General features: G+C 42.0%; 1 protein-coding gene across 1 annotated transcript; it reads left to right on the forward strand.

Annotated features, from left to right (window-relative positions):
• The first annotated feature begins 1,222 nt into the window (after positions 1 to 1,222).
• On the forward strand, positions 1,223 to 6,447 carry LOC105355337. The gene is made up of 3 exons (XM_011482135.2): positions 1,223 to 1,344; positions 1,436 to 1,583; positions 3,430 to 6,447. Exons 2-3 carry the CDS (start codon positions 1,447 to 1,449, stop codon positions 6,077 to 6,079), a joined length of 2,787 nt encoding a protein of 928 aa, XP_011480437.1. The 5' UTR covers positions 1,223 to 1,344; positions 1,436 to 1,446; the 3' UTR covers positions 6,080 to 6,447.
• The last annotated feature ends 12,443 nt before the right edge of the window (positions 6,448 to 18,890 follow it).

Consider the following 18,890-nt stretch of genomic DNA (forward strand, 5'->3'; position numbering starts at 1 on the left):
ACTTGATTTCAACTTTATTTTGTCAAAGTTTCCCAGTTTTATGTAAAATTAAATCTTAAAATCTCAACATCGTATTAATATAGACAATTTAGGGGTTTTGCAGCTGCACAATAGACTTTATGAAGACAAACAAGAGTCTGTGCGTGATTGGCAGTCAGACATTAAAACAAGCCCCTCCCACTTGTAAAGAAAAATGTTTAACAAAAAGGTTTTCCTGCCTAACTGAGAATTGAACAAGTCTGTATGCCTTCAAAGGTGTTGTGGGGTTTTAATTTCCATTGCTTTGCTGAAAATAGATCTCTTGCCCCCCCTTGGTGAAGGAGGAGATGAGCCAGAGGTCCTTCGTGGAAAGAGGGTTTTTTTATGGATAGTTTTTATGGCACTTGTTTTTATTCAAGTGAGATGAAGGACACATTTACAGAGTTCAACTGTTTTGAAGAAACCTCAGAACTTCCTCTAACTTTAAAGGTGGAGCGGTGGATGACTTAAGCCTCTTCTTTGCTGTTTTTTTCTCCTCCTGCTGGAGTTAAATGTAACAATAAGTTATTTTCAGTCCAACATTTTAACACGAAACATTTCCTAGTTGGTTCAGGTACGGACTTGTTAGTCTGGTGGTGAGTCTGCTAAGGAGTACTGAGGTTCAGCACTATCAAACAACATATGACAGATATTATTATATCATTATAGTAAAGTAGAAACATAGAAAATATGTTTTTACACATTTTTACTTTATACTTGAATATTTGCAAGTATGTAAGAAAATTCTTTTCAAAGCTACAAACACCAATATAGATGGAAAACAAATGTTTTTTGTTCTAAGCCAGAAGCCAAACTGGTACTAATAAGAAAAATACGACCATAAGATTGAAAAAATGTCAAAATCCAAGCATGTCATGAATACATTATTCTCCTCTCTTTGAGTTGATCGCTTTGTTTTATTGTGCTGCCATGATTGGATCAAAATCCTTGTTCTCGCTGGGTTGTACTGACTCTGCAGGGAGTTGGGGGGACAATGTGGGATGAGTTAAAGTCTCCAATCAACCCTTCAGTGATGGAAGGATGATCAATGACAGCTCACAAATGCACAGACAGGATTTTTTTTTACCTGTGAGGCTAACCACAAAGACAGTAATCATCCAATCAAAACACACTTTCATTCTTCGGCTTCAACAGTTGATGGTCATTTTGAAAGAGAGGAGCCACATCCCGTGTGTATGTTAGTGTATTTTTAGGTTGGACGTCCCATCAACCCCCTAACGGGGTTTTACGACCCTCCGGATGACAGTCTATATTAGCAGAGCTGTCAGCAGAGCGCTCCTGCAGATCCCTCAGATTATCACCGAGGTACGTGGCTCTGTCTGCAGGATTCTGAGCATGACCCTGATTGTCTGCTAACAGATGTTAACTCCTCAAACCTGTTTTTGTCTGCCTGCAGGACGTTCAAAGATGAGCAGTGAGAAGAACCCCGAGGCGGTCGGCTGTGAGGCCTCCATCATGAAGAACGTCTGGGAGATCAGGCTGCGGGACTACAATCAGAAGTTGGATTTGGAGCAGGAACGACTGAACAAAAGTGCTTTGGCCACGTAAGAACCAACGCCGTTCACGTCTTCCTGAATGCTGCCTGTCTGCAGAACCCGTTTAAAGAAGAGGACCGCTGTAAAACAAGGCTGTTTATGAGATCTTTGATAGATTCTTGAATTAATCTTCTGATTGAATTTCATGGGAGGTCAAACATGATATTAAATCTGTCTCTGCAATGACAGGCTACATCAAATGCAATATTAAAGAGTCCAAATCAGAGCCTCGTTTAATCCAATCAGTACTTGTAAAAGAAAAAAGGCTAATAATGTTTTCTCCACAAGTGTAACATGCCAGTTGATTGTTTTAGTGACTGAGTTGTGATGAAAATTGAAGACAAACGTAAAACATTTCGCTAAGAAGTTTCATTTGTAAAATAGATTTTCAAAAACTAGGAGTTTAAATATCAAACCAGATGAATTCACTAAAGTGGAGCTGCTTCATTTCCCCAAAAAGAATTTCAAGACACGAATAAACACCTGTGTATGAAGTTGAACACTTTCCGCCCTCACCGCTTCCCCAGGGGATGGATCAAACACGGAGGATAGCATGTCACACCCAGGTGTGTGACAGCTGACAGGGCTGGGACTTTGAGGGCGGCAGTGGCTCAGGTGGATGAGCGGGCCGTCCAGTGAACGAAGGGTTGGCAGTTCAATCTCCGCTCCACCCAGTCGACTGTCGTTGTGTCCTTGGGCAAGACACTTCAGCCTCCCTGCCTCCAGTGTGTCTCCACTGACGCCTAAATGCGTATGAATGTCCCAGTGATGGTCAGAGCGACTGTAGGCGCGAACTGGCAACCACGCCGCTACCATCGCCAAGTATGAGTGAATAATGGACACATTGGAAGCGCCTTGAGTGTCTGGAAAAGCAGATAAATCTAATCCAGTATGATTATTTTTTTCAACATTTTTAGTGGTTTCGATTCTCATTTGCTTAAAGCGAAAAAAAAAAAAAACAAAGTCAACAGAATTTTAATTGAACAAGTTCTTTAAAACTGTTGTGTTCTTGGTTTGATCACTGTTGAACTTGTTGCTACCTTTGCTCTTCTGATCAATTCACTGTGTAATGTAGAACAATCTACTTCAGGATGCTTGCTATGAATGCGAATGTGGATTTTTCTAAACAAAAAATGATTGTGTATCAACACATTTGACACTGAAGACCATAAGATCAAGAACAGTTTAACCCTCTGCTTCATGGTTACAAGTCTTCAGATATACAGTTACTTTACCAGCTATGAACAGAAACTAAAGAGGACTGACAGCCACTCTTGGGCTGCTAATTTTATTTAGCTACAGGTATTTCTACTGCTGAATTGGAATATTTCTAGCCACACGTCTTCCGAGTTAAATTCAAAACCCATGAGGGAGAGATTAAGGTGTACAGTGCCTGAAATAGGATCTGTCAGTACATTAAAAGGTCAGAAGTTAAGCCTAGCACCAGATTTCAAACTGGAAGTACATGTGCAAAGAATGGATTTCATGTCCTGACCTCTTTGGCAGCATGAGCAGCTGAGCAGATTCAGGGGGAGCTGTAGTGAAACACAGTCAGACAAACTGTTTTTATTACCCACATTAAACACTGAGAGGAAATCTGAAGAAGAAGAATAGTCACGAATCTCATGTATTTGACCAAAAGTAAATAGAGAATGCTTTGATAGGTTTTTCAAATGTTTAAACCGTGTTTAGTCTAGATCACCAATAAAAAAGAAAGAGAACCCTTTGAAAACAGATGAAGGAAAGGAGTTCCTAAGGAATTATGGAGTCAGTGTCAATCATAGTTCTGAACACATGTGAATTAACATGCATTTTGCTCTCAAGTCAAATGAACACGTTTTTTCTGTTCCAACAGTATTAACCAGGACTGGGCTAATCGCATGACAGCCAAAAAGACAGGATACAAAAGAGCTGAGAGGAAAGCTAAGCCATCTGAAGATCAGGCAGATGGGGATGTGTGGAAGAGCAAGCAGTCCATGGCTCCTCGTGTTGCTCCCCGGGCTGCAGGTTCAGGGATGCTTGGGAGAACAGGGATGCAGGGCAGAGGCTCCTCCACTTCAACCCCAGGTTACAAGGACAAGAAGGGGCAAAGCAAGAATTTCTCAAAGTTACAGTTACTCATGAGCATCGACCATACGCAGCCTTCTACTCTGGTCTGGGGGAAAGCATGGAAATACAACAAGTCCTTGTCATCAGCAGAAAGTGGTTCCACTGCCGAGTTAGACTGGGGCCAGTCATGGATGTTTGTTACCCATCAGCCCTGTTCTGAAGCAGACAAGCCTTGGTCAGATGAACCAAAATTGGCTGACCCACAAGGCTTCCATATGTGGAGAAAATCCGACCACAAAAATACAGATTCAAAGTATGTAGATGTGAGTCTTCCCATAGAAGACTGGCAAAGTTCTTGGAATCTATCAGACAAAATTAAGAGGGAATCTTCAAAAAATGACAAGACTTCCCCCAAACAAGGATTCTTCACCATGTTGATAGAAACCCAACATCAGAATGAAGCTCTGTCTTCATCAGAGTGGATTGATTCATGGCAGTCCATCAAAGCTGAAGATCAGCGGGATCATGCAACTCCTCAAAGCGAGAATTCATTGAGACAGTCAGGCAGGCAGGACAATGATAAAGAAATAAGCTCAGAATGGAAAGAAAGTTGGAGGCTTGTCAACCACCATGAAGGCAACAGTTTCAAAGCACCTCACAGTCCAGAGTGGACCAAATCATGGAGAATAGCTCAGCCAGTCTTCAGACCATCTGGCAATGCTAATGCTGATGATTTACATAATCATGGTGAGCAGAGAGAGCCCCATGCGCTAACAACTAACCATGGGACTTCCAGACATCACTACAAAGATCTGACGCTTCTTCATAATGAATTTCAAGGGCAGAGTCAGTGGAACAACTCCTGGCAAGTGATAAAAAACAACTCCAAACCTTGTGAAGACATAGATAAAATCCTGAAGGCCGTGCAACCAGAGAAAGACGCTGTTTCTGCTAAACTAATTGTGGAGAAGAACCAAATGGGGCTTAGTTCAGTGGAAAACATTGAACCACAGCAACTACAACATGAAGTGATATATCAGACAAAAAGGGAAACGATAAAGTCCAAACTGCTTCTTCTGGCTCAGCTCCAAAAGACTCTGCCTTCCTCAGACTGGAAAGACTGTTGGAAAACAATAAAACATAGAATGAGAGAGGAGAGGAGAAGGCTGAGATCAGATCCTCTGAAGCCTCTTACAGAGTCTGAGAAGCAAGGGGCCACAAAGCCTAATGCCTCTGAGTGGAAATCATCATGGAAGTATACTTGTCAGCAGCTGAATCAACAGCCAGACCTGTGGCAGGAGGGATGGTCCACTGCTCCACCAATCCGTAGAAATATGCAGAGGCCCCCAAATGAGTTTGCACCTGAGGATTTCCCAAAGAATGGACCAGCAACGGAACAGATTTGGAAAGAATCTTGGAAGTTTTCCAGACATCAGTATCGATCGGAAGCTGGACAAACCAAGGAAAAAGTCCCCAAAGGGACACAACATGTTTCTTCCAACAATCTAGAGAGGTCATGTGACCATGAAAGACGTCCGGTTTCCACGTGTGACTGGCAGGACGCCTGGAGGGTGTCAGAAAGTCAGTACCATCACGACAAACCATCACTGACACAGTGGAGGGAGGCCTGGAAGTGCTCCATCTTCCATACCCAACACATGGCTGAACAGGAGTCCAAAGACAAGTGGGTGAATGGATCCGGGGAAATCCAGCCCCTGAAGAACCTGATGTCCTCAGAGAATGCCCAAGTTAAAATGAGCCACTCTTTTGATGACAAGATGTTTAGGCAACGTTACCCTGAGACAGATTGGAGCTCCTCATGGAGCGCGAGGCCACTTCTCAATAGTCAACCAAGTTTTAATGGATCCAGTAGTGGTGGTCAGCAGCAACGAGATCTGTTGGATGGATCTAGGTGGGGACATTCGTTCAGGGTTGCCAACCCTATGCCAAGCCTGGAAAGGCCCTGGCTGGACTCCTGTTCTAATCCTGCCCACTACTCAGTCATGTGGTTAAGAGAAAAGAAGAATCTCACCGACACCAAATCCAACTCAAGCAGCAGCACTGCCAATGTTCACAGCTGGGCAAACTCCCACAGTTTCCTGCAGAACGCACACCGCAAGGGTTTGAAAAGTAAGTCTAGAGAGTCCACGGACCCGAAAGTGATTTTCCAAAAAAAGATCAAAACAAAGAAGAGTCTGTATTCTGACTTTGAAAAGCAGAAACAGTCAGACAGGAAATGGGCAGGATGCCACTTGTTGGGCAAAACTCAGCCACGTCCCAAGAAGGGACTTGCTTCGGCCAAGAAGCCAGGGGCCGTAACGGAGGACACGTTCTTTAAAGATTGGGTTGAATCCTGGAGGTTCCTGGTCCAGCCTGACACTCTGAAAAAGCAGGTGTCCTTCAAGTCACTCTCCGGCTGGAATGAGTCTTGGAAGCTCCTCATTCCACCTTATTAGATTTTTTTGGACCCGGTTCAATCCTCTGAAATGTCAAACAACGACGGTCGAACCAGTTCTTTTAGCTGAGATGCTCTGACATGCTTCCAAGTTTGCTTCTATTTTCTTCTTTTTCATGTTAAAGCTAAGAATGTCGTTTTTGAAGGTTGTATCTGACTGAAGAAATGTGAAGAGACGTCAACTAGAATTTACAGAGTAAGACGAGGGAAAAGCATGACAAGACTGAAGAAGGCAAGTGTTGACATTTAAATGGTCATTTAGAAAATGAGAATCTTAAGAGAAAAGGATAAAAACGAGTGTTGTCTTAGATGCTATTCAATATATTTTGAATAAAAAAGACAAAGAAAAAAAAGGAACAAAAAACTAAAGCCTTCGTTGTGTTTTTGCCTTTTTCATGCTTACAAAATGACAGCAATTGAATTCAGAACCCAAGCCACAATGTAAATCAATATAACTTCAGATGTAGTAACTGAGTAACTAAAAGTGCCAGAAACAGTGTCTGATACTGGAGTACTTTGTTTTTCTGTAGCCTCAGCTGTCATGGCACAGTCAGGAAGCAGCACTTAACCCACTCCTGTGAATAGCTCCACATCCGGATCAGTGAAAAATCCAAGCAGGATTCAGTCCAGCAGCGTTTGCAGCTCAGTTCAGTGTTGCTGTTTGGTCTTATACTTCACTTTGGAAAATGAGTCTTTGAGACCCCCCCCCCGATCAGGCTGCGTGGATCCTGTCGCTGGGGGCGCTCCTGGTCTGGAGGTCTCCCCCTCTCTCCTGGTCTGGAGGTCTCCCCCTCTCTCCTGGTCTGGAGGTCTCCCCCTCTCTCCTGGTCTGGAGGTCTCCCCCTCTCTCCCGGTCTGGAGGTCTCCCCCTCTCTCCTGGTCTGGAGGTCTCCCCCTCTCTCCTGGTCTGGAGGTCTCCCCCTCTCTCCCGGTCTGGAGGTCTCCCCCTCTCTCCCGGTCTGGAGGTCTCCCCCTCTCTCCTGGTCTGGAGGTCTCCCCCTCTCTCCTGGTCTGGAGGTCTCCCCCTCTCTCCTGGTCTGGAGGTCTCCCCCTCTCTCCTGGTCTGGCTGGGGAGGATCTGGTTTCCTTTTATAATCACATGGTTCACTTTGGCAGCGTGCATGTAGCTCCACCCTCACGTGCACACTGGCACACTGCTCCCTGTGTGATTCATCCCTCCTCCTAACAGTGAATTAATGGACAGATGTCTTCCGCTCATCTTAGTGTCAGAATTTCACGTTTGGATGTAATATTTGCCGTTTATGCACATCTAGCATAAATGTTTCACAGCTTAAAATAAGAAACTATTCAAATTAGCAACTCGGCACTTGTATCCCCTCCCTTTCTCCCCCTCCCTCTATATTTCTTTTTCTTCTACCCCCCCACACACACACATACACAAACACACTTTCCCCCTCTCCCTCCCCTTTAATAAAAAGAATGTGCATATACAGTACAGACCAAGAGTTTGGACACACCTTCTCTGACAGGACACACCTGTGAAGTGAAAAACATTTCAGGTGACCACCTCTGGAAGCTCATCCAGAGAATACCAAGAGTGTGCAAAGCAGGAATCAAAGCAAAAGGTGGCTACTATGAAGAATCTACAATATGACATATTTTCAGTTGTTTCACATTTTTTGGTTATGTATATAATTCCACATGTGTTAATTCATAGTTTTGATGCCTTCGGTGTGAATCTACAATTTTCATAGTCATGAAAATAAAGAAAACTCTTTGAATGAGAAACAAATAAATAAAAAATAATAAGCAAACAAAAGAAAACCAGAAAGGGGTTCATACAAATGTACACCCTGGCTATCCGAAGATTCATAACCTCTTTTTGCAATAGTAAAACCTGTCCAACACAAAAGGCCTTCAGCGCTCACCTGTTTGCTCAGTTGTTGGACAGAACAAGTTAAAAAAAAGAGAAAGAAAAAAAGAACAAGATCTACTTTATAAATTCCTGTGGGGAAACTCAGTTGTAGTACCAGCACATGCATGTACACACATAACAGCAAACATATGAACATAGAATAAAATAAAATATAATACTCAGTTAATGTAGCTGAAAGCTTGATGATGCATTTCTTTTAGCACTGAAAGTTTTGAAATGAGAGCATAAACTGTAGGAATTCTACTTTAAGTCAAGACGTCCCACATTTAAAACACATACTGGGACTGGTTGAAAGTTACATTTGTTGTAGTTTGAACTCACCTAAGACATTTCTGTGCATTCATGTGCTCACATTATACTTGATGATAAAGACAATAACATTTGGGTGTAAACATTTGCAGAAATCTATATTATAATATGTATTATTTTGTACAACCGTGTGTTAGCTGATTATGTGGACATTAGATAGTTTAGTGTGTTCTACGCTCACTGGCCACTTTATTAGGCACACCTGTCCAACTGCTCTTTAATGCAAATTTCTTACCAGCCAATCACATGACATTTATGTTGACATGGTCCATGGATCTGCTGCAGGTCAAACCAGCATCAGAATGAGGAAGAAAGGTGATTGAAGTGACTTTGAACGTGGTTGTTGGTTCCAGACGGGCTGGGATTTTCACCCACAACCATCTCTAGGGTTTACAATTCACACAGACTCACCAAAACTGGACCCTAGAAGATGGACAAACTTTGTCTGGTCTGATGAGTCTCCATTTCTGCTGCCACAGTCGTATAGAAGGGGCAGAATTTAACATCAACGACATGATGGTGTCATGGTGTGGGGGATTTTATCTTAGTACCAGTTGAGCATGGTTCCAACTGAAGGAATTTATTTTTTGTGGTTCTTATTTCTCCTAGGTTTTTATCTTATCTTTATTTCTTTGAAGGTTTTCTTTCAGGTTTACTTTGTGTATGTGTTTCAGTCATTTCAATTGAAAGGGACTTCCTGATAATTGCATATGTAAAGAGGTTTTGATGCTACAGCTGCAGACTCATCCCCCTCCAGGAGAAAACAGTCTTTGATCTTCTAAGACCATCTGGAAGCCTTAACTGTAGATCTGACATGGACCAGAATTAAATTATCTCCAGGATTCAATTCTAATCATGGGAAATCCTGGAGGTGCCAACTCGCATGAGAAGGACAAACGGTTGGGACTGACTGCCTGCGGAGAAGGATCCGGCGGCTGTGCTGGACCCCCATGGGGACACCGTTGGTGGTCGGACAGTGGTCCGTCTTTGAAATAACCCCCCTGGACGTTTGAAGCAGGAAGCCAGGACCAAATGCTGTAATTCCAAATATGGACTAACGGAGGTAGGCAGGCTCCCTGCCAGCCAATCCGAGCGTCCAGAGAAGGAGTCTGGACGCCATGCTGTATTACGATGAGGGGGCTGAAACCGAGATGTTAAAACAGCTGGACGGAGGAACTTTCCTTTGTTCCCAACAGGCTGACACGTTAAGACGTTTGTAATTTGGCGCTGTGCAAGCTCTGAAACTTTGGGAATCCGGATATGTTATATTTTGTTTTACTCTGTTTTTAGAAATATTGTTAGGGAAATAAATGTGTTAAACTTAATCCGGCCGAATCCCGTGGTTTTCTCCTTCTCGACTTTATTGAACATGCAACAAGGAAAGTAATCTCAAAGCGACAGATTATATTTTCCAACACAACCCCACAGCCTACCTGAGTATTGCTGCTGACCATGTCCATCCCTTTCTGACCACAGTGGAGCATCTTCTGATGCTACTTCCAGCAGGATAAGATGATTCCTTATCATCTCAGACTGGTTTCTAGAACATGAACATGAGTTCTCTGGACTCAAACGGCTCCACAGTCACCAGAACCCAATAGAGAACCTTTGGGATGTGGTGGAACGGGAGATCAGCATCATGGATGTTCAGCAGACAAATGTGCAGCAACTATGATGCTGTCATGTCAACATGGACCAAAGTCTGAGGAATGTTTCCTTATTGGATCTTTGCCACCAAGGATTAAGGTGGTTCTGAAGGTAAAAGGGGTCCAACCCGGTACTAGTAAGGTGGACCTAAGAAAGTGGCCACTGAGTGTAGATCTGAGCTGAAACTATCTGGGGAGGGCTCTTTTTCCTCCTTCTCTGCTGCCCTCTAGAGCTTTTTGTTTTTGCTGTTGCAGGACGGTTTTCTGCCCTCATAGGTGTCCAGCATAATGTGTGGAAACTCCTGATGGACCTGTAACCAGTCCTCCACCCTGTAGGACCAGTATCTCCGGCACAAGCCCCAACATGTCAGTGAGCACTGAGTATAACGTCTTAAAGGCAGCCTTCAGGCAAATCTTTAGACTTGACAGCCATCAGCGTGTCTAGAATTTTTTGGGGGATTAGATATGAGCAGAGGTTGGGGGAAAGGGGGGCACATGTAAATGACCCAAAACGTATTCAAATCCTAAACTTTGGTGCTTCCCAAACTACAAGTGGTTTCAACATCCAAAGGAAACTCAAAACAAGCCACAGCAAACCCTCTTTGTTTTATAAAAACGTATGAAATGCTAAAAAAGCCTTTTACCCTCACTGTGATGAGGTTTCAACCACGACAGGATACTCTTAAGATTATCCACTGGCATTGAAGGAACCCAAAAGTTCAGTTTAAACACAGCTTGTCAGTCAGATTCAACAGAGTTTATGTAGCATTTAACAATATTGACATTTTGTGACATAACACAAACTATTTACAGTTACGCTGTAAATAAAAGCATCTGCGTTTTATCATTTCCTTATATGGAATTTCATCTTTGACATTTTTAGAGCATGCCTTGCGGCGCTTTTAGTGGTACTCGGCGTGGGACGTTGGTGACCCCTGTTCTCTGCTTCTTCATTAAGAAATCTGGAATCTTTTGTGACCTTTACATTTTTTCCTCTTTTAGTTTTCTCCCTGATTCTACTTGTTGACCCTGAAGATATAAATAAATTTTTTTCTGTCACAAAATAACATTTTTGGTTAACAGCATAAGGAAATTAATGTTCTAGTCCCCAGAGACTAATGACAAACGCCAAACTTTGCCTCATTTTGTTAAACCCCAGTCTTATCACTAGATCACAAAGTCAACTGAAGTCTGTATTTTATATAGATACATTTTTACTAGCAGGTGAACAAACTACAAACATGTAACAGACTGGATAATCCAAAGGTTGAAAAATAATTTTAAATAGAAGAAAATTGTTGTGAGTTACTGTGTTGTGACCCTTCTGGGCCACCGTAAAAATCAGGTGAGAAAAGAAAACACCATCAAGAATAGTGAGTGTTTCAGTTTATTTGTGTTTTAATACATTTCATAGAAACTTTATATTTAATTTTGCAAACATGGTTCTGCAAGAAAAGTCTGTCATCTCTACATCACTACATCCTCTTTTTTACTTCAAAACGAGCTGTCAAAATGACACATCAAGTCAGTTATCTTCACCAGACACTTTATTTCATCAATCCAGACTTTTAAAACTTCATGACCTTGTTGTTTTTCACACCGTGCACCTTCTATGCAGAGAAAGCGGGAAAACGTTACCATTCAATATCCAAAAACAGAAAATGAGGGAGGCTGCAAACTGATGCAGGGACTTCAACAATAAATAAGAACCACAAAGAAAAGTTTCTGTGTGTCGGTGTGGGGCACTAAACGTTGGAACGGCTTAAGTGATGAACTCAAACAATGTTCAAATATTTCAGAAAAGGTATAAAGAAACTATGGAGATGGGAGGACCTAAAGATAATTGGATGTTCTTATAAGTTTCAAATATATGTGAACTTAACTTTATGGGATCATGCTTTCTGATGATAATTGATAAGCTGTTGATGTTTTATTTCTAATTTTTTTACTTGATCAGCAGCGTGTAGCCGTGACTACTGCATTAACATGATGAATGTGCAAAACATAACTAGTATGTGGAATAAATATCAATGTTTTCTGAAATGATAAGAAGTCGTTTGATGAGGATAATCAATAATCACTCCATTTTGTTTATTGATAAATAATCTGCATTTAATCTGACAAAAACTAGATTATGGCAACAAACTAAAGAATATATATGTACATAACAAGAAATAACTCAATGTGGTGGGATTATACGAGTTCTTCCCACTCCCTTTCAGGCAACAAATCAAACTTTACTTAACTTTACTGGAGAATCATTTTATTTACTGAATCTGATGGGACATGTCTGTTTATTTTATGCATCACAGCAGAAATGTCTATTTATGATAATGAGTAATTACTCTGTCAAGAAGATGGCATCATCTTCTAACAGCTTCATTAATTTTTATTTATTTTCTAATCAAAGTCCGGTCCAAGGTTCTGGTTGTGAACACCATGAAGGACTTGACCTCAACTTTCACCGTCGCTGATATCAGCTGAAGAAGGATATGGACCTGAATCTAATGTCTGCAGACAGAACATCAAAGAGAACTATAAACTCTGTTTAAACCCAGAAGAACGGCTGTTGATCAGCAGAAGAAGAAATGCCAACCTTGGACAACCGACAGATTATAGACCCTTTTTTATTTTCCCTTACAGCATTACTTTATTATATATTAAAAAAAAACATAAAAAAAATACAAAAAAATTGTGAAACAAACGATTAATCAATTAGTGAAAATGGTTAAATTGATTGACTTTTAATGATATTACTTCACTTGCTCCAAAAAAAATTTGATAAATTGATTCAAAAATCTTTCCTAATGTAGCATAATTTTGCACGTTTTTAACTTTTGATACTTGATGAAATTTTGCTATGAAAATCCCTGAAACAGTGTTGTGTATTTTACTGATATAGTATTATGTTTTAATCATATGAATGACATTTATAAATAACATAATCTGCATATATTTTATATAACTGATTTGAATTTGCAATGTTGATTTCTGAAATATTTCTTTTTACATAATAATTAAGTAATTCATCTTTGTCATGTGCTTTATTGATACTTTATGATTCTTAATTCTGTCTGATAAAAACTGGGAACCGGAATTGATAAATCATGTAATAAAATGGTTACAGTATAACGGGGTGGGATTATATAAGTTCGCTTCCTCCCACTCCCTTTCAAGCAATATTTATTAATATGTCTAATTATCCTAAGTTTGATTAGTTACCGTATGAATGTATGACTGATGATTATATTGCTGTTGTGTATTATTTCTATTTGATTGCTTGAAATAAACCATTTCAAATCAAAAAATCAAAAGTAATAACAAAGTAATAATTAATGTTTGAAATGAGTTTGATACATTTTTTTCCTAATTTTATTGCAGTATTCTATTATTTTCCAATACTTGAAATCTAATCAAATACAAATATAAGCTGTGCATTAGGAGTCAGAGCTCTGGCCCCCCTGACTCGTCACGGGCGGGAGTCATCCCTGGATTGTTAACACACTACATCTCCCAGCTGCCCCAGCGCACTCTCCCTGGATGCCGCTCAGCTGATTCTCTTTGACAATCACCCACATCTGACTTAAGCAGAGCAAAAACGTGCTGCATGGGGAACCAGCTGTTCTTTAAATACATTAAAACTAAACACGAGACAAAATTTTGTCCTAAACAGTTGGAGGTTATTTAGCTGAAAACTGTTGTTTCTTTAAATTGAAAGTTTCTTTGCTCTTCATTTATTTTTCAACAGTTTCTTACATTAAATAAAAAAAATCAATATAAACTTGCTGTTTTTAATCAAACAGCAATACAAAGATATTAATTTAATTCATGAATATTTGTTGGTAATGTTGAATAATTTTTAATTTACATTTGTGAAGCATTAAGTGTTATATCAATTCAAATATACTCATTAAGAACTCTTAAAAATATCCAATCAGTGGATTAAACCTTATCTTGACAGGGACCAACAATGTTTCTATTTTTTCTCAGTTTCAAGAAACAGATTTACACCAACAACCTGGATGCAGAATTTCATCTCCAATTTTAAACTTTCTTTTCAATGACAGGGTAGCATCCATCTTTTTTCTTTATGTTGTGAAGATTTGACGCAATTTCAATGAGGAAGATCTTCCTCACTTCCAGGTAAGCAGGGTTCTGTGTGGTGGTGGTGACAGAGTGTCCACCGCATAGCCCTTGGTAGGGCGGGGCTCAAGCAGGGTGGGCTTCTGGACGACCCTGCTGCCCGCGGTGGTGGGACGGCTGACACATGGTCTTGTTTCCAATCAAAGAGGCACCCAGGCCTAAATAAAGGCTCCTGCGGGCCGGCAGATGCTCACCAATGGCAGGCAGAATGTGCCGGTCAGTCACACACGTGGTGCTCCGTGTAGTTAAACACGCAGATACAGTGATGTATTTATCAGAGGATGTTCAATTGGCTGTTCTGGATGTCAATGCAGTGACATACTTCACGGAAAGGATGATTGTTCACTGACGGCAGTTTTTTTTGCTCATTTGGTTTTGACGGCCCACGGTCTACACACACATCCTTTGCGACCTACCGGTTGACGTTCTGAGCTCCCCTGTTCTAGACGGTTTAGCCGGCCCTCCTCCGGCCCATTCTCCACCAGGACCAGTACTCTGTCGTAGACTGGCTTTAACCACTATTAGCTTTTAGAGTCCGGGGTTTATCCATCTGTGGTCTGAGTTTATCCCACCAGGAGAAAGACGTCATCTCCCCAGAGCGTAACCTCCAAAAGACTATTCATGGACATTTTTGCATTAAATCTTTATTATTTTCATTTCTAAGATCTCTTATTATTGCACAGCTACTTCAAACAGATGAAGTCAGTCTTGTTGTAATCAAACAGTGCATTGTTGAGCTGGTGGCAGCTCTGGCTGTTACACTCTTCACTCGGTTCCAGCCAGGATCGTGTTTGTTTCCCCGGTCCACCCCAGCGAGACGCTCAGCTGTCCCCAGGAGCATCTGCCCGAGAGCCAACTGAGACGAGCCAGACCAAAAACACATTCACACTCCTGTAAAACCTGTTCACTTCCTCATTTTGATTCACCAATTACCCAGTGGTGTTTTTGGAATGTGGCTGAACGCCATGACCCCCCCGCCACACACTGGCCACTCCTGCCGACCCGCAGCAGTTTTCTGACATCAGTGTCCAGCTGATCTGAGGATCACGTTGCAGCAGAGCTGGTTCTCAGGCTGCTGTTACCTAACAGAAAAGTGAAATGAGGAAAGCAGGCCCGGCCACTCTGTGGTGTCAGTACAGCTCTGGTTCCACAGTCCCACTAAACTGGAGTGATCTGTGGAAACGAGGAGTTTATTTGATCCCACAAACCTTTAAAAAAAAGCACAATTCACCACTATGCCTCACAACTTCAAATACTTTGTCCAAACAAGATTTCCCTCAAATTAATAGAATGAGTTTGTCCAAATGACATCAACAAAAGACACAGAAGTAATACATCCCATTCATGTTGCTGAGAATCAAAAACAGAAATACCACAACCCGTCACTAGTGTTGGATTTCCTTCTATATATATATACATATCGAGTCTCTGTCATATGGAGGCTTCTATTGACCCTACGACTCACTGAAAGACTTTGGATTACAACACCAAAGAATGTAACGTGCTCTGTCCATCCCTCCTCCTGAGAGGACTCACTGCAGCTTATCCCAGATATCTTAGGGGGATGGCAGGTTCCACTCTGCGGGGAGATCAGCATGGATCTGTTTAGTGACTACAATGCAAAACTAAAGACATCTCTGTTATGAGCGCTGCTGGATCACTTCATTAGCATTAGCATGCTAAGTGTTGTGATCCTGTGGGTGTGTTCTCCCCCAGTGCCTGAGCCACACCTGCTCCTCATCAGCGACTCTATATGTTCTTCAGATTGACCTCCAGTCAATGCCGGACTATTAATAATAAACCTAAAATATAAAACACGATTGTTGTAAGCAGACTGAACATACTGAGATGAAATAAAAAGGAAGAGGGCTGTACACCCTTCACCATCAGACGCCCCCCACAGACCTAACCCATCCCATATCTTTTGCCAACTCGTTTCCACAAATGTTCAGATTTGACCTCAGACTAGCTTCCGTCACTCTTTCCATACCTTTCATTATGTGACCCATCAGCTTCGTTCCTCTGTTGTTCCCGTCTGCCTTCTTCTTTAAAATGAGCATCCAGCGCTAACAATCAGCACACTTTCCATTCCATTCCATTCCATTCTGTTCCATTCTTTCTATTCCCACTGTGAGGCCTGGGATGGGTAAACACCGCAGTCAAACTCAGCATCCAGCTCTTGAAAATCCCCACAGGCTGTCATCAGCACCAACCTTCAACAATCCAACAACCCTTCCTGCTGAAGAGCGTTTCTCTTTTCAGTCCCTGTTCTTTATATTGTTCAGCTCGTCCTTTCAGCATTCATTCTTCTTCCAGTCACACTTGGGAAACTTGTCCTAATCCATCTTCACTACTGTCAAAGAAAAATTGAAATTTGTTTTAATGGAACTCGAACCTTACAGATAATTTCTAAAAGAGTAAGAAATGTTGTTATGCTGGAAATATAACTGGTATGAATGTGTCAAGAGTTGTTTAGAACCTTAAATAAGACTCAGCTGGGCAGTGAACAGGTACTTGAGCCAGACAGGTGTGATGGGATCCCAGTTAGAACACAGATGACAGATGAATGTCGACAAAACAGTTGTCACCAGCCGTGGGCTGACAGAGATCAGGACAGTGGAGATGGTCTGTGCAGAAGAGTTGTCAAAAAGTGCTCTTATAAGCAGGGAGCCCTTTGTGAGACAAAAAGGTGAGACAGCACAGAAACTCTCGTCTTTGTGGTCCAAGTGAAAGGTGCTCATGACGGCGATGTGTCAGAGCAGAAATAAGTCAACGCTTACACAGGAAGACTTGGTCACAGACCAGGAGAATGGCCAAAACTTCAAGAACAGGTAGAAGCTTGACGTGGTGACAAGGAATGCAATGATGGCCTTGGATGTGTGACCTAAAGCATTCGTCACATGCACCTGTACAGGGGTTGGCCGCTGTCTGGGTTGTCTGTCGAGGGTTTGGGCCGACGGCTCTTTATGTGAATTCAGTTTTGAGCTGTTCAAAATGTTTGGTCGGTTAAGAATTACGCAGTTTATGCGTATTTTATGTAGTCTATACACAATTATTATGTCAATCTTACGCAAGTGTGCGCTATTTTTGGGAGATGCATATGCAAATTTGTGTCTTTCCACGGCCGTTTCTTGGATGTCTAATAGACGTTCCACGCATGAACCACCAATGAATAACTTTTATATCGCAAACACGGCGCTCATATCACGCTCAAGTTAAGTATATGATGCCTGAATCTCTGATGGACTTTATAGAAACAGCACAATGATCACACACGGTTCATGTTCTACATTGATCTCCGTGTTCTTTTATGGTTTATTCGTATATTTTCTGTGGTTTTAACGTAGTTCATTCCTGATACAAATTTCATTATTAAAATTTCTTCATTTCTAACAGTCAGGCAATGAAAAGGCATGTACGACGAGCACACACTCATCACGTAAACAGCTCTAACCGGCTTTCTGCACAGTCTGCAGGATCCAGGGGGGGTGAAAAAAAAAAGAAAATCTATAAGACGTTCCTGTTTCTCACCTACTTCCCCCTTATACGTTGCATCAGTGATCACCACAACCTGACGTCCGCTGCATGCCCGTAGAAAAAACACGTGCATGAACATGTGTGCTCGCTGGGTGGTCTATCATCTTAACATTTTGAACAGGCCTCCTATGTGCCCTGCACAGATCTGCCCTCTCGTTTGCCTGCAGTCAGCCGGAATCCACCTGTATCATCAGCGTTTGTGACTCAAACTAAGTCAAGTGCAGGGCTGGCACATGGGAAATCAGGGTTCAATTCAATTTGATTTGATTTCTATAGCCCAATAATTACAACCATAGTCGTCTCAGTGAGCTTCAAACTGGTAATTGTGTAATAAACAGGAATCATAAAGAACACAAAGTCATAAACAGTGTAAACTAAACTGGGCATCTCTGCCCTTTGACCCCCCTTCTCGGTAAGGAAAAACTCCTGAAAAAACAGATTCAGGTAAAAAAGCAGAAACCTCAGGGGTGTCCACATGAAGGAGGGATCCTCCCCCAGGACGGACAGGCCATGTACTAGAACTCATAGAGAGAATTAGCTTATCTAAATCTACAACTACATGTTTAAATAGTCCAGCAGACGAGCTTCATCCAGATGGAGTGGGGGGGACGGCTGGGGGCGCCAGACGAGACGGGGGGGGGGGGGGGGGGGGGGTCCACAAACAAGTGTAGGAGCAGAGACGAGGTACAGGAGCACGGAAAGGAGGGGTTATGGGAAATTAACGCAAGCTCCTCGCCAAGAGTCCCACCTACAACTCAGAGGTGAACTTCTCAGAGGTCACGTGAACTCCTGCTGCTCTGCAGAAACTATGTTCTGGAAAAGGACACAGGTTTTTTTTTTGGCTGAGAATGGCATCATCATACTAAAGGTCTTGTCATGATTTGAACTTGTCTTGTTTTTGGTCCTTGTTCTGTCTTGTTTCTGTTTCCTGTTTTATTTTGAAAGTCTCCTGTCTTGTCTGTTTTCTTGAGTTTTACTTCCTTTGGTCCCCATCAGCCCTGATCGTGTCCACCTGTGTCTTGTCTGCCCTGTCTGTATTTAAGTCTTGTCTCTGCCTTCCTCCTGTGTTGGTCCATTAGTATTCCTGTTCTGGTGTTCATGCCATGTCATGCCCTGTTCCTCGTTCCTTGTCCCTCGCCACGCCACAGTGAGTTTTCGTTTGGTTTTTGTCATCCTGCTCTGCAGCGCTTTTTGTTTGTTTTTTTTGTGCATTAAAACCCACTAGCCCTGATCCTTGCCTCCTGCCTCTGCATCTGGGTCCAACCGGCTCTCGAGCCACC

This window comes from Oryzias latipes, chromosome 12 (assembly GCF_002234675.1).
Source record: "Oryzias latipes chromosome 12, ASM223467v1".
Classification (NCBI taxonomy): domain Eukaryota; kingdom Metazoa; phylum Chordata; class Actinopteri; order Beloniformes; family Adrianichthyidae; genus Oryzias; species Oryzias latipes.